Source organism: Malassezia restricta, chromosome VII, assembly GCF_003290485.1.
Source record: "Malassezia restricta chromosome VII, complete sequence".
NCBI lineage: Eukaryota > Fungi > Basidiomycota > Malasseziomycetes > Malasseziales > Malasseziaceae > Malassezia > Malassezia restricta.
The window spans coordinates 164,150-177,239 of record NC_040199.1 but is presented as its reverse complement, the minus strand read 5'-3'; the positions used below and the strand labels follow the sequence as shown (position 1 = coordinate 177,239).

The window sequence follows — 13,090 nt, the reverse complement described above, 5'->3', positions numbered from 1 at the left end:
GGTATTACGGGCCGACTATGATTGACACACATGGTGACCATGGCGGTGATCGTGATGGTGGCCGTGATGGTGGCTGTGGTGGTGGCCATGATCGTGATGGTGGTGACCGTGGTGATGGCAGTCATGGTGGTGGTGATGGTGGCCTGCGTCTTGTCCCTCACGCGTAACTTGGACGGTCAGATCGCCCACACACTGACTGCCCCGCACGGCATCGCCCACTTGGCATGCTGGCGATACATTCAAGGCAAGGGACCCATGGAGCCAGGCCACGCGCGACACGTCTTCATATTCTTGAGCCGTAGCATCCGGCTTGATTTTGATGTGCACGGTCACCACGAGAGGAGGTGACTTGATAGTCCGGTGCATTGATAGCACATGAGCCAATCCACGCTGGCCGTCTGTACCGATGCCCGACTTGGTATAGCCCAGCGATGGAAGCGTCAGCTGCCATGTCTGTACATGTGGTATCCCAACGACGGCAGGGTGTGACTCGACCTTGCTGAGCGCTCGCTGAACCTGCATCAGCTGAGCGTCATTCGGTGGTGGCGCTGCTTGCAGAAGAAGCTTGCACAGCGGACGAAGGGCCGTGAGGCTCACGTACATCATCGATACGCCCTCGAGACCGGCCAGCAGCTTATCAAACGATGCTGCCTGGGTAGGCGGCAGGACGACGGCCGATGCGACCAGCACCATGGCAAAAAACAGAATCAAGCCCGCAAACGGGTTCAAAAATGCATGGTACAAGGGCTGTGCCGCCATCACTGGACGAACCAAGACGGACATATGGCGTGTATGCGATGGACGGCGCGGACGTCCATCCAGGCTTTCGTGCCATCCGTCCAGGCCCATGCCACAAGCCATGCCGAGCCGCTCGTGATTCCGAAGCACAACATTGGTTCCGAAGCACATGCCAAGCGCCAGGACTAACACGCCTAGCGGCAGAACGAGACCCGCTCGGTCCTCTTCATGTGGTGCGCTCGACGCGAGTAAAGCGTGTTCAGCATTCTCCTTGCACATATACATGCCAGCAAAGAAGAGGTACAAAACGAGCGTAAAGTCTAACAGTGACTCGAAGCGGTGCATGCCAAAAGGGCGCCGCAAGGGCTCGGTGGCTGCGGACTTGGTGCGGTATTTGCATATGGCATTCACGAGTCCCAGCGTATCAAACACGACCAGGAAGCCAAAGCCTGTGAGAGCAAGTGAGTCGCGCAGCTGGCCCATCACCCATAGCGTAGCGCCCAAGCCAAAGTGCACCGTACTGAACGCTACCAGCGAGTACATACCGCACGGCAGGGGCTGAAGTGTATCGAGTGGTTCTTCAGGCGTGACAAAGGATTCCGAGACGGCACGGCTAGGCATAGACGTCCATGCAGCAGATGACGCTCGCATAGGATCGGGCGAAATGAGCTGAGTCGGATCAAGCTGCATGGACGGCGACAGAATATGACTCGCGCGACGCTCGCTGCGTCGCTGATCACGGCGCTTGACCGGTGACACGGTATCGGGGGACGCAGGCTCTGCATCCTGCGTCACTATCTTGGGTAAAATCTGTGGCTGTTGAGACCGGAATGCTTCATATTCACGCGCTGCGTCTGTGCCTGGCCGCGGAAAGAAGGCCGATAGATTCCGTGCATGAATATGCGAGCTCCTTCGCGAGTGCTCGCGCTGCGCGGCTCCACGAGCCTCGTGGGCGCTGCTCGGTACCGTACGTGTAGGTGCTGATCTTGGCACACGGCGCTGCGGATTCAGCGCAGGTACGATGCGCTGCGGTGGCTCCGACGCCATACCAAGTGAGGGGACGCGAACCTGCCCCTGCCCGGGGCCAGCGCATTGCTTATAAAGCAACACTCGGAGGATGAGTCCAGTCCCAGTTACCGAAAGGCACGCGAAGCGGCGCGAGGTGACGACGATGGACTCTTTGTAGAGAGCGAGACACTGCTATGGATGCTGCTACTGCCATGCTCATGACCGAGAGCAGAGGAAGGTGTGCCAGTGTGCGCTAAGGCCATGCGGCGGTCGCGGGGTAGGCCATGGTATGATCACGTGCGAGAACCAACATTTCCCTGGCCGAGTCGGTGGCGGTGGCGGCGGCGTCGTTGGTGTTTGGTCATGCCTGCCTTGCGAGGAGCGCCGCGCCTCGGCTTTACGGCGTCCAAGTCGCGTGAAGCGGCTGTGCGTACGAGCGGAAAACGGGCGGCGAAGCTCGAAGCTGCCGCCAAGGCCGTGGCACAAGCAGACGAGAGCCACGGGACCTACCCTCCAGAGCTACTTCAGCAGGCTAAAGGTCGGCCATCGATCGACATCAACGATCCGCGCTACGATGCTCTCTGGGCCCGCACGCGCGAGACGATGGGTATCTACCCGATCCACACTGAGGGCATGCACCGCATTGAGCTCATCCTGCGTGTATTCGACCTCAATCCGACATACGGGCCGTGCATGGGCCTCACCCGCCTCGAGCGGTGGGACCGTGCCAAGGCGCTAGGGCACGATCCGCCGGACGAGATTCGTCACATTTTGTGTACGCGTCAGGGCGTGCTAGATTGGCAGAACAGTATTCTAGACTAAGGATGGTATAGCACATGGCGAGGTAGACGGAAGCTCAGGCAGTACATGTCCTTGTTGGGCGCCACGGAGCGGACCAGGTGCAGCGACACGTCGGAGGGCGCGAGATGCGCACCGAGCGCAGCACTGGCGCGAGCGCAAATGTCCGTGGCGGCATGTTCTACGTCCTTGGTGAAGCAGTGGACGTGCACCATGGGCCACGGCTCGAGTTGCGGAGCCTGCTGCCGAGCTTGGATTTCAGCCTCGAGAGCCTCGTAGCCCACATGCTGGGCGAGATCCGTATACGCACCGCGAAAGGCATCGAGGAACTCGAGAGCCGTCGCGGGCAGGTTCATGACAAAGTGGTCAATGAGCCGACGTGGCCGAGGATCGAGGGCGGATGGCGTCGTGTCGCTAGGCGTCTTTCTCTCGCGCCGCTTCTGGCGCCCGCTCATCAGAGAGGCGTCCTGGGCGGGGAATGCGGCGTCCCATGCCTGCAGGATACTGCGCCGGATGAAGGCGCGGCCGTCTTCGCAGCTGGGTATACAGTGCGCCTCGACCTTATTTTGGCGTGCATTGTGCACGAGACTGGCGTGGCATGCTGGGTTGAGGTCGTTGGCCAGGACCCAGCATCCCTTTTTGGCGGCTGGCACAGCGAAAGGCCCGACGCCGGCCATGACGTCCGAGACCACTTGGAACGGCAGGAACTGGTCGATGAGGCGTCCGTGCTCAGTGTGAAGGCGGCTGTTCCAGTACACGTGCCGAAAGTCGAGCGTAAAGAGGCAGCCCGACTCGGACACCTGCGCCGTGTACGCCGGCTTGCCGGCGAGCAGCTCCATCGCAAAGACGCGAAATTCCGTCTCGATCGTGTCGAGCTTGTTGACGACCGTCTCGACGCGCGGCGTCTTTTCGAGAATCACTTGGCCGATCAGGTAGCGATAGGCCAAGTACTCTTCACGGAGATTGACGTGCGCAATGTGTCCGACCATGGAAAAGGCTGATGGGGCGCCCTCTTCGAGCGCATCGGGGAGCAATGCGCGCAGAATTTGATCGACGTTCCAGTAGTCCCAGTCGAAGACGACAGGATGCGGGATCAGCGTGCCGTTCCAGGCTTGCACGGCGGCCATCAGAGGCTGTGGCACGCGCTCGTCCTGCTGCAGACTCAGCTGCAGCACACGGACGGCTGCATCGCCCTGCGGATCAGGCTGGATGTGCTTCGAGCGACGCGACCGGAACACATGCTCACGGACGTCCGGGTGGTGAGCGAGTGAGCTGCACGCGGCCGCGGCGCATCGAACACCGCACAGCGGCAGTTCCTTGCGCAGCTGTGCCTTGGCGCGCATGAGGATCTCGAGCTGCTCGGCCTGCTGCCTGTCGCGCTCGCGCACATCATCCATGGCCCTGCGCTGCATCTCGATACCGGCCTGTGCGTGGGCCTGCAGAGGCGGTGCGTCGCTCGGCACATGATCAGACCTCAAGAGCGGCAGGCGCAGCGCCGTCGACGGCTCCAAGCTCGGGTCCTCCGGCACAGGCTTGGCACGCGCAGGGTGCGTCGGCTTGTGGAAGCGCGGCTTGTCAATGTAGCTCATCCAGCGCACGTGTACAGCGACACGCCACGTTCTAGCGACCCACGAGCGATACACGATGGAGGTAGGCCTGCAAAATTAGGGTGCGAAGCGCTGACTCAGCGCCCTTCGGTGGCTTTCCTCGTGGCATGTCGCAGGACGACGCGGCGCGAGCTTCGCCGGGCGCCGAGCGAGCACACGAGTCGGATCTGGACGACGATGGCCGTTCTAGTGAGTCGTGGGCGGATTCTTCTAGTGACGATGGGCGTGCGTCGCCCGCGCCGCAGCCGCCTGTGCGAATCAAGGTGAAGCGCAGCCGCACGCCCAGCAGGCCGGGCGACGAGTCAGCCTCTGAGAGGCCGCGTGCCCTGCCGCGGGTGCCGCCTGCTGATACGCTCGTGAGCGTGCGCCCACTGAAGCAGCTGCGGTCAAAGACGCTGCGCGCTGCGCTCGATGCCCTGATTGTCGGCCTCAAGAAGCGCGACTCGTATCTGTTTTTCCACGAGCCCGTGAACGCCGACGAAGTGCCGGGCTACCGCGACGTGATCACGCATCCCATGGATCTCGGCACGATGGAGAAGCGCATTCACGAGGGGTACTATACACATATGGACATGTTCCAGCACGACTTTATGTTGGTGACGCAGAATGCGCAGCAGTTTAATCCACCGAGCTCGATTTACCACACGGCCGCGCGCCGTCTCGAAGTGTGGGGTCTTCGGGCGATTGCGCGCGAGGCCATGAGCGTGGTCGACGACGACCAGCTCGACGCACAGCAGCCCGAGGAGCCCCCTGCCCGGCGCGGCCGCAGGAAGCGCTCGTCCCTATCGATTGAGGCCGAGCCGCACGCCGAGCATCTCAGTCGCCGCATGATGCGCATCGGCAGTGCGCGATCGACGACCTGGTCGCTCCAGGGCGTCCAAACGACCGATCCCGACGAGCTGCTGTTCCGGCGCACGCTGGCGTACGCTGGTGTCGGCCAGCACCAACTGACCGGGAAGAGTGCGTGCAGCGCGCGAGTGCATGCCAAGCCGAAGCGGCGACTGGCGCCGCCTCTGTCCACGACCGCGACAGAGGATGCCGTGGAGGACACCGAAGCGTCGCCCTTTGCGTTTCACGACGACGGTTCGCTCGACGCGACGCAGCTGGCCGACGTGCGTGAGTATCTCGCTCAGCAGACGCTGTTAGCGCCTCAGGTCGAGTCGCTGCAGCACTTGCCGATGATGCTAGCGGCGCAGCCCCCGCCCAATGCGGCGGCGGCCTCGTCGCCGTCGTCCGCTGCCGGTGCACCGCCCGCGCCCGGCGAGCCGAGCTTGGTGTTTCCGCCTGCGCAGCCTGGGCGCCCTGATGCCCTCTATGCCGCGACACGGACGTATCCTGAGGCTGCGAGCAAGAACACCAGTCACTCGTTCGAACACACGCATGTGCCAGACGCCCAGCGCGCGCTGCCCTACATGCTGGCGTCGGTGCCTGGTCCGTCGGGTCTGGGCACGCATGGCACACGGCCGATGCGGCCGATCTGGCCCGCTCTGCCGCCACCCGCATTGCAGGAAGCGCGGCTGCGCCTGAATCGCCGCGAACGCGAATTGGAGCAGGAGCGCGACGAGTCGAACTGGACGTTTTTCCGGCCGCACATGCATCGCATTCTCGCGCACGAGGACGTGGGGCTGTACGCGAGTGTGCCGGCGTGGGCAGCGTGCGTCTCGGACGACCAGCCGCTGCAGCCGTATGCGACGGCGTCCGGCGAGCCGCTGCTGCACACGCTGCGCGAGTGTCTTCGGTCGCTGCCGTACCGAGCCGTGGGCCTACCGCGCACCGCGCAGTTTGTGCCGCGTGCATCTCTGCAGCATCTTCCGCCGGCTCTGCAGGTCGCCATGCAGGGCGCGCAGGAGTCGGAGCGCCTCATTGATACCGTGTACGGCAGCGTCGACGGCCTCGCCTACGCCCGCAGCCTCGCCGAGTTTGTGGGCGGCGCGTCGGGCGATACACACTTGCATCAGCATGTCCGGCGCGCGGTGCTCGAGCCGATGACGGGCGGCCTGCTGGGGCTGCTCTCGGACGTCGGGCAGTCGATGCAGGCGCATGTGGATGCGTCGGACAAGCTGATGCAGCTGCTAGACGACGAAGACGGCTCGCTCGCTGCGGCGCTGTGGCAGAAATCAGGGGCGGCGCCGGCGCTGGATCAGGTGCTGCAGGCGTTGGTGGAGTAGGAGGCTCTATGCACGAGTGTGCCTTCGCCGGCGCCGTACCCGAGCGCGATGCGCGTCTGCTCACCGTGGTGCGCGAGACTCGCGCGCAGGTGCGCGGCCAGGTGACTGCGAATCGCAGCGTACGTCGGGTGGTCGCTTGGGTGCAGGTCGTGGGGTATATGTTCGTCGGGGGCCGCTACGGCCGGGCATGGTGCGCCTGTGCGGTGCGCCAGCACAAAAGGGTCCACGTGAATGGGCGCACCAAAGGCCACGCTGATATCAGCGCCGAGGCGCGGGCGCCAGCGCGGTGGTGCGCGGGGTTCCGGCATGACCTGGTCGAAGCCCGTGAGCCATATCGGCACGACATGCGGTGTGGTGGGCGCCTCGAGAATGAGCCGCGATACGCCCCACTTGAAGCGGCGCAGGCGTGTCGAGCGGCTCAGATTGACCCTGCCCTCCGGGAAGATGTGTACCCACGACCCCGCGCCCAGGCGCGTGATCGCATGATTGATAGCGGGTTGGTAGATGCCCTGGCCCCGGAACACTTCCCAAGTCTGTCCGCGATGGAAGAACCAGCGGCAGAGCTCGTTTTTGAAAATAATGTCACTGGCGCCCAGGCTCCAGCGCACGGTGCGCTCCTGCTGAAACAGCGAGCGGGGCAGCGTGCCCCACATGAGCGGCTCGTCGAGCACGGAGATGTGATTCGCCAGGGACACGATGCCGCGGCCTTCCGCGGCACGTTGCGGATCCGTGAGAAGGCGCACGAACGCATCGCTTCCCAGCACACGCACACGTCGGCACCCCAGCGCCAGAAACCGACGCGATAGCGCCGCGACGAGGCGCACGATCGACGAGCTCGCCGTCCCTGCCGGCGGCATCCAGAGGCAACGTGGGACGATGGCATCACGTGGGTCTTTTCTCGGATCCCTCCACCCGTCGGCCGTCGGGGTCAGCGAGGCACGTCGAGCGTCGCGACCTTTTTATCTCTTCGCGATGGCCTTCTCCTTCACCGGCTCCAAGAGTCAAGCGAGCGCGACGAATGAGCAAAAAGAGGCGCTCAAGCAGCGCGTCTCTACAGAGATCGCTATGGCGAATGCTCAGCAGCTCATTAGCAAGGCGACCGACAAGTGCTACACCAAGTGCGTGCCGGCGCCCGGCTCGTCGCTGAGCAGCAAGGAGCAGACGTGCGCGGAACGGTGCCTTGAGCGGTACTTTGAAGCATTCAACATCGTGAGCGCGACGTATGTGCGACGTATTGCTGCGGAGCGTGCGTCAGGCGCACTCGCTACCGAGGCCGCCTAGACCATGCGACCGATGCCTTCTACGTAGGGAGATTACGTCCGCGTGGCCTTTTTCTTGACGCCTTCCTCGCTGGGCTGAATCGCACCCGTAGCCAAGCCGAGATGGCGCGTCGACTCGCCAAAGGCTGCGCGGGCTGAGTAGTAGTCGCTGCCGCCGAGAGCCGCGTCGTCCTCGTCGCTCGAGTCCGCGTCGCGCCGGCCGATCCGTGTGTTCCACGTGGACGGTCCGGGGCTGGGCGTGGTCTCCTCACGCACCAGCGGAGCGGGGGCGAGCGGCGCCGCAGGCGGCGGCGCCTCGGCTGCGGGCGCAGGTGCCTCCTTCGTAGACGTCGGGATGCCTTCCGACAAAAACGCGCGGTAAATCTCAGAGGCCTCGGTGTCCGGCGCGGCCTGGTTGGGTGGCGCGGTCACCTGGAGGTACGAGAGAGCGGGTGCCAGGCTCTCGGCCGCGGGCGTCGTGTCCATGCCGAGGGAGCCGGTGCCGTCGACGGGCCGACCGAGTTCGAGCTTGAAGGGAATGTCCGTCTGCGACTCGGAAATGGAGATATGCTTCTTCTTCGGCGTCTTTTTGGTCTTGATAGCCGACTTGAGCGGCGTCGCGGTACGAGACGAGCTAGGTGTGCTGGAGGCGCCGGGTGCCAGCTGATCAGGACGCGTGACCCATGACTCGGTCGCATGCTTGCTTGGATGGAAGTAGCTCGAGGGAGCGGGCGGTGGGAATGCATGACCTGTCGCTGGATCACGCTTCTTTTTCGTCTTGACCGAGTGCGTCGAGGCGGCCGAGCCTGTCGACGATACGCGGTCGGAGCTCACGCGTTTCTTGACTTTGCGCGTGGCGCCCGGCGCACCGAGATCCACGGAGCTGCTGCGTGTCTTGCGCTGATGCATCACATGCGCAGGCGGCGGGCCCTTGGAGATGCCGTACGAGTCTGACTGGCGCGAGGAGGGCCGGGCGGTGATGCCGGCGCCAATCACGCTTTGCCGGATGGCATCGTCGAGCATCTGCTCCTCGCGAGAACGGATCGGCATGCGTGGCGTGGCACGGCTCGCACCTACACGCTCGTTCACGTGGCGCGTCACATTCGTGGGCATCTCGTCGTCGCTGCTGTCGCGGTGCTCGCGCATGTGCCACGCAGACGACCGGCCAGACCTGCTGCTGCTCTTCCTGGGCGATAGGAGTGCGTCGGAGCTGGATGGCGCGCCGGCCATGTCGGTGCGGAAGAGATTCGAGACGCGCGAGAAGAAGCCGCCGCCTGACGAGTGGGATCGTCGGTGTCCATCGTCCGAGGCGACGCGGCGATGCCGCTGTGGACGATGCACGACGGACGTGTCCGCCGTGCTGAGCTCGTCGGAGTCGTTGTCGTGCACAAAGAGACGCGGCGCTGTCGGCACGCCACCCGGGACGGCCGGCGCCACGAAGCCATCGCGAGCGTGGTCCAGGTTCATGCGCGGCGCGGTGGGCACGCCACCGGGCACGGTCGGCAGCGAGGCAGCGTGCAAGTGTCGCGACAGGCTCGATGAGCGCTTCGTCCTGGAGCGCGAGCGTGGCACAGGCGAGGCCATGAGTGACGAGTGATCCATCGATGGCAGCGGCGATGGAGCCACGGCGTCGGCGGCAGGTTCGGTCCAGGCCTGTTCGTACGGCAGCTGCGGCTGCTCGTACACCAGCGCGTGGTCATGCGCGCTGGGCTGGATGAGCGGCTGTGGCTGCGCTTCCTGTGGCATGATGTGGCGAAAGACGGAGGCGTCGGACAAGAACACGTGCTGATCCGCGGGGCCGACGACGGTGGGTGGCGGCGGCGGCGGGTACGGCATCGTATACGGCTGGATGGGCACGGGTGCGACGGGGTAGTCCGCGTCGAATGTGTCGAGGAACACGAGGATATCGCGCGCGCTGTCCATCATGCGGGCGCCCGTATCGCCCAGCACCTTGGCGCGCATTGTCAGGGCCTCTTTGAAGGTGCGGCGCTTGACGGCCACGAGAGCGGTCGTCTCATTCGCGAGTGTCTGCTCGCATGCCTGGAGCTCGTTTTGGGCGTCGATGACGCGTGCTTGGTGGTCTTCCTCGCCTTTCATCAGTTCCCAACGCGTTGGTTTGCGCTGTGTCATTTTGATGACGCGGCTCATGAGAATGTCGCGGTCGCGCACGATGCTGCGGATGCTCTGCTCGCGATCGAGCATGTCTCTTAGTGACGCATTGTACTGATCGAGGGCCTGTGCGTACGTCTTTTGCGCGTTCGCGGCGGACTCGAGTGCCTGCGACACGATGCCCGATGCATGATCCAGGTCCGGTGTCTCGGAGATGCCCCAGGCGTGGAGGGACGAGGCGGCCGCGTAGGCGGCAGACGTGGCGCCCAGGAGGTCGTCGACGTACGCCTTTTCGCTCTTGATCAGGTTCTGCAGCGCGCGGCTGTCGGTCGCGGGCGTGCGTGGCTGATTCCTGTCCACCTGCACGTTCATGTTGGGTGGGACAAAACACCTGGGCCACGCGACGTGCCTCGGTCCGTCGTGGTTGGGCCGCCGCAACACGTCTCGGCCGAATGTTATACACTATGGAGGCGATGGTAGGCGGGGCTGGGCTCCTGGTACGCCTGGCAAAAGAGGCGCGCTTGCTCCTGGGCGAGGAACGCGAGGAAGGCGTGGACGTGGTCGCGCAGGAGGGACACAGACGCGGGGTCCATGCTGGTATGTGATACAATGTCCGGTAGATTCACAAATAGGCGCAGGAGGTGCTCTGCCCCGTACATGTCGCTTGCCTCGAGATCCAGCTGGCCAGCAGCGTTCACGGGCACTTCCTGCTGCGCTGCGCGTCCGCGCCGCGCGGGCTTGGGCTCCTCGTCGCGAGGCTGGGGTCCGTGCAGCTTCCGCATCTGCACGTACTGCTCGCGCTCGAAGCGGTAGAGCAGGTTTTGGGCGAGACTCTTGTCAAAGTAGAGCTGGAGGCCTGCAAGCACCTCGGAGAGCACGTGGGACGATCGCGCGTCGGACGGGCGGTGCCGCTCGGCGAACTCTTGGAGAATCTGCTTGACATTGGGTGTGCGTGGGAGGGGGACGAGCTGCTCTTTCCGCGTGATGTTTTCCCAGTCGTCGACGAGCTGCGACTTGAGCGACTCGGGCAGGACGAGGCGCAAATCAGGCTTGCGCTCGTGGTCGTCCGCCTCGGAGGCGTCGCGGCTCCGCTTCGACCCACGCCGGCCGCTCGCCGTGCCTGGGCCAGCGGCGCTGCCGCCCTTGTGGCGCGCATCTGTCTTGGATCGCGAGGCGGCGTTCTCTGCGTGCGCCGCCGCGACGGCCGCCGCTGCGGCCGCCTCGGCCTTGTGCGCATCGACGAGGGCCTTTTGCCGCGCGAGATTCTCGTCCGTGTACTTGAGCAGGCGCGCGTCGGGCACCCACTCGTCCCACGTCTTTTTCCAGCCCTGGTAGTGCACAAAGTAGTGCGGCCCCACGGCGCCATGCTGATTCTCTGTGCCCTTCCAGTCTTCGGCCATCAGGATCTTGGCCTGGTACATGAGCGGCCCGTGGAAGCACAGCACCTTTTCCTCCGGCTGGTACTGCATCGCGGCGCACGAACGTGGGCGGCGTGCGCAGCGAGCGCTGCCACGCGCTCGAGTGCCACGTGGCCTTGGCGGGACGGCCGCGCTCGCTTGGCGTGCGTGGAGGACACGTTGGCGGGGCGCACGATGGAGCACTGGAAGCAGTGGACGGCGTCCGTGGGGCCGTTGGGCCAGAAGCTGACGGAGCGCTTTGGCACGCTGAACCAGCAGGCGCGTGAGCGCTTTGGCCATGCACAGGATCTGACGGAGCTGCCGGCTGAGTACAAGCAGCTGGAGCAGCGGGTGGATGCGCTGAAAAGTGCGCACCAGCACATGGTGCGCACGATCAAGACGTATGAGAACGAGGCGTATGACTACCCGCATGCGCTGCAGGAGTCTGTGACGCATGGTGCTCAGCATCTGGGCCACACGCTGTCGACGTGGGCGGCGCAGGCGACGAAGAGTGCGGCGCCTGCGCCTGCGGCGTCGGCGTCGCATCCACGCACGCTGAGTCATGCGATCGCGCGCAGTGCGACGGCCGCGGCGATGGACTTGTCGCAGTGTCCTCCGAAAGTGCCGGCGTATGCGGAGGGCGAGCTCGTGGACACGACGGAGAGCAAGCTGGCCGAGCTGCTGCGCCGCTTTGCTGTGGCGCAGGATGCCGTGGGCCATGCGCGCCTGCACCAGGACCAGTCGATCGTCTATTCGTTCCTGGTGGTGTGGAATACGTTTGGCGCGCAGATCCAGATGGCGATCCGTGCGCGCCAGCAGGTGCGTGATGCGCGCCTGCACCTGGATGGATGGCGCGCGCATCTCAAGTCGGCGGAGCAGTCGAGTACGCCGAGTGGCAGCAAGCTGGCGTCGATACGGGAGGAGGTCGAGCAGGCGGAGGACAAGCTGGTGAGTGCGACGGAGGAGGCGATCAGCTTGATGAAGACGGTGCTGGACAATCCGGAGCCGATCAAGAGTCTGGCGCAGCTCGTGCAGGCGCAGCTGGCGTACCACCGCTCGGCGGCTGCGACGCTCGAGCAGCTGAGTGCGGACATGTCGGACGTGGTCACGAGTGTCGAGACAGACTTTCGTGCATCGCGGGAGTAACGTACGTACATCGTAGCTAGGGACAGGTCGGGTATCGTGGCGCGCGGTAGTTGGCGGCAGCGAAGCGGGGGACAAGGCCTGGCGCCATGAGCAGGCCCACAAACACGAGCGAGAAGAGGCGCGTCGTGTGGACGATCCACGCGTGAAAGTCGCGCAGCTCTTCCGCGTATGTGTAGATGACGAGGAACATGAGCTGGACGCACAAGACGACGGCCGAGCCCAGCAGGTCGTGCAGGTATACGAGGGTGTTCGGCGACACTTGGCGCGGGCGCGGCGGATGCAGCAACGATATTGACACGCGCCATGCGGTCGTGGGCGTCAGTGCAGGCGCGCGTTCCCTGACGGGGAGCGCGCGTCGGAGTCGGTGCAGCGTGGTGGCGTACATGCCCCATTGCAGGCACACGAGCAGGTACATGAGCGAGTACAGCAGGCGGCTGCGGACGGTGAGGCCCGAGCAGGCCCATGCGATGTGCGAGACGCGCATGTAGGCCTGCCATGCTGGGCGGTGCGGCCACGCGCCTCGGCCTGACAGTGCGACGAGCGCCATGAGCGCATCGAGGAGGCGCATGCACATGCCGAGCGTGGCTTCCGCGAGCCACAAGTCCAAGAGGCGCGCGATGTAGAAGCGCTCTGGGCGCACGTAGCGCACGCACATTGCGGCGGCAGAGAGGGCCGACACGCCCGTGGCGTACGCGTAGCAGGCCCTGGGACGGCGCATCATGACGTAGAGCAGCAGCACGCCTGTGGTGCTGGCAAACACGCAGGCGTACGTGCCGATCAAGGCATGGTACGGCGGAGGCCACTGCAACGCCACGTCCGGGTCCCAGGCAGGCGGCGTGGGCATCCGAGGCAGCCGCGCT

General features: G+C 64.7%; 10 protein-coding genes across 10 annotated transcripts; 5 read left to right on the top strand and 5 right to left on the bottom strand.

Annotated features, from left to right (window-relative positions):
• Positions 1–15: 15 nt before the first annotated feature.
• On the bottom strand, positions 16–1,785 carry MRET_3880 (cation efflux family protein; the record flags this gene model as incomplete). The annotated part of the gene is made up of 1 exon (XM_027630507.1): positions 16–1,785. One exon carries the CDS (start codon positions 1,783–1,785, stop codon positions 16–18), a length of 1,770 nt encoding a protein of 589 aa, XP_027486205.1.
• Positions 1,786–2,035: 250 nt separating this feature from the next.
• MRET_3879 (uncharacterized protein) lies at positions 2,036–2,485 on the top strand (the record flags this gene model as incomplete). The annotated part of the gene is made up of 1 exon (XM_027630506.1): positions 2,036–2,485. The coding sequence occupies one exon, from the start codon at positions 2,036–2,038 to the stop codon at positions 2,483–2,485; it is 450 nt and encodes a 149-aa protein (XP_027486326.1).
• A 79-nt stretch (positions 2,486–2,564) lies between these two features.
• On the bottom strand, positions 2,565–4,133 carry MRET_3878 (tRNA (guanine37-N1)-methyltransferase; the record flags this gene model as incomplete). The annotated part of the gene is made up of 1 exon (XM_027630505.1): positions 2,565–4,133. One exon carries the CDS (start codon positions 4,131–4,133, stop codon positions 2,565–2,567), a length of 1,569 nt encoding a protein of 522 aa, XP_027486327.1.
• Positions 4,134–4,258: 125 nt separating this feature from the next.
• On the top strand, positions 4,259–6,319 carry MRET_3877 (Bromodomain associated protein; the record flags this gene model as incomplete). Its single annotated transcript, XM_027630504.1, has 1 exon — positions 4,259–6,319. The coding sequence occupies one exon, from the start codon at positions 4,259–4,261 to the stop codon at positions 6,317–6,319; it is 2,061 nt and encodes a 686-aa protein (XP_027486253.1).
• A 158-nt stretch (positions 6,320–6,477) lies between these two features.
• MRET_3876 (uncharacterized protein) lies at positions 6,478–7,125 on the top strand (the record flags this gene model as incomplete). Its single annotated transcript, XM_027630503.1, has 1 exon — positions 6,478–7,125. One exon carries the CDS (start codon positions 6,478–6,480, stop codon positions 7,123–7,125), a length of 648 nt encoding a protein of 215 aa, XP_027486378.1.
• Positions 7,126–7,195: 70 nt separating this feature from the next.
• On the top strand, positions 7,196–7,600 carry MRET_3875 (mitochondrial import inner membrane translocase subunit TIM13; the record flags this gene model as incomplete). Its single annotated transcript, XM_027630502.1, has 1 exon — positions 7,196–7,600. One exon carries the CDS (start codon positions 7,196–7,198, stop codon positions 7,598–7,600), a length of 405 nt encoding a protein of 134 aa, XP_027486374.1.
• A 32-nt stretch (positions 7,601–7,632) lies between these two features.
• Positions 7,633–10,059, bottom strand: MRET_3874 (uncharacterized protein; the record flags this gene model as incomplete). The annotated part of the gene is made up of 1 exon (XM_027630501.1): positions 7,633–10,059. The coding sequence occupies one exon, from the start codon at positions 10,057–10,059 to the stop codon at positions 7,633–7,635; it is 2,427 nt and encodes an 808-aa protein (XP_027486375.1).
• Positions 10,060–10,142: 83 nt separating this feature from the next.
• MRET_3873 (mortality factor 4-like protein 1) lies at positions 10,143–11,156 on the bottom strand (the record flags this gene model as incomplete). Its single annotated transcript, XM_027630500.1, has 1 exon — positions 10,143–11,156. One exon carries the CDS (start codon positions 11,154–11,156, stop codon positions 10,143–10,145), a length of 1,014 nt encoding a protein of 337 aa, XP_027486254.1.
• Positions 11,157–11,279: 123 nt separating this feature from the next.
• On the top strand, positions 11,280–12,230 carry MRET_3872 (BAR domain protein; the record flags this gene model as incomplete). The annotated part of the gene is made up of 1 exon (XM_027630499.1): positions 11,280–12,230. The coding sequence occupies one exon, from the start codon at positions 11,280–11,282 to the stop codon at positions 12,228–12,230; it is 951 nt and encodes a 316-aa protein (XP_027486256.1).
• Positions 12,231–12,246: 16 nt separating this feature from the next.
• MRET_3871 (uncharacterized protein) lies at positions 12,247–13,074 on the bottom strand (the record flags this gene model as incomplete). The annotated part of the gene is made up of 1 exon (XM_027630498.1): positions 12,247–13,074. One exon carries the CDS (start codon positions 13,072–13,074, stop codon positions 12,247–12,249), a length of 828 nt encoding a protein of 275 aa, XP_027486379.1.
• Between the last annotated feature and the right edge of the window lie 16 nt (positions 13,075–13,090).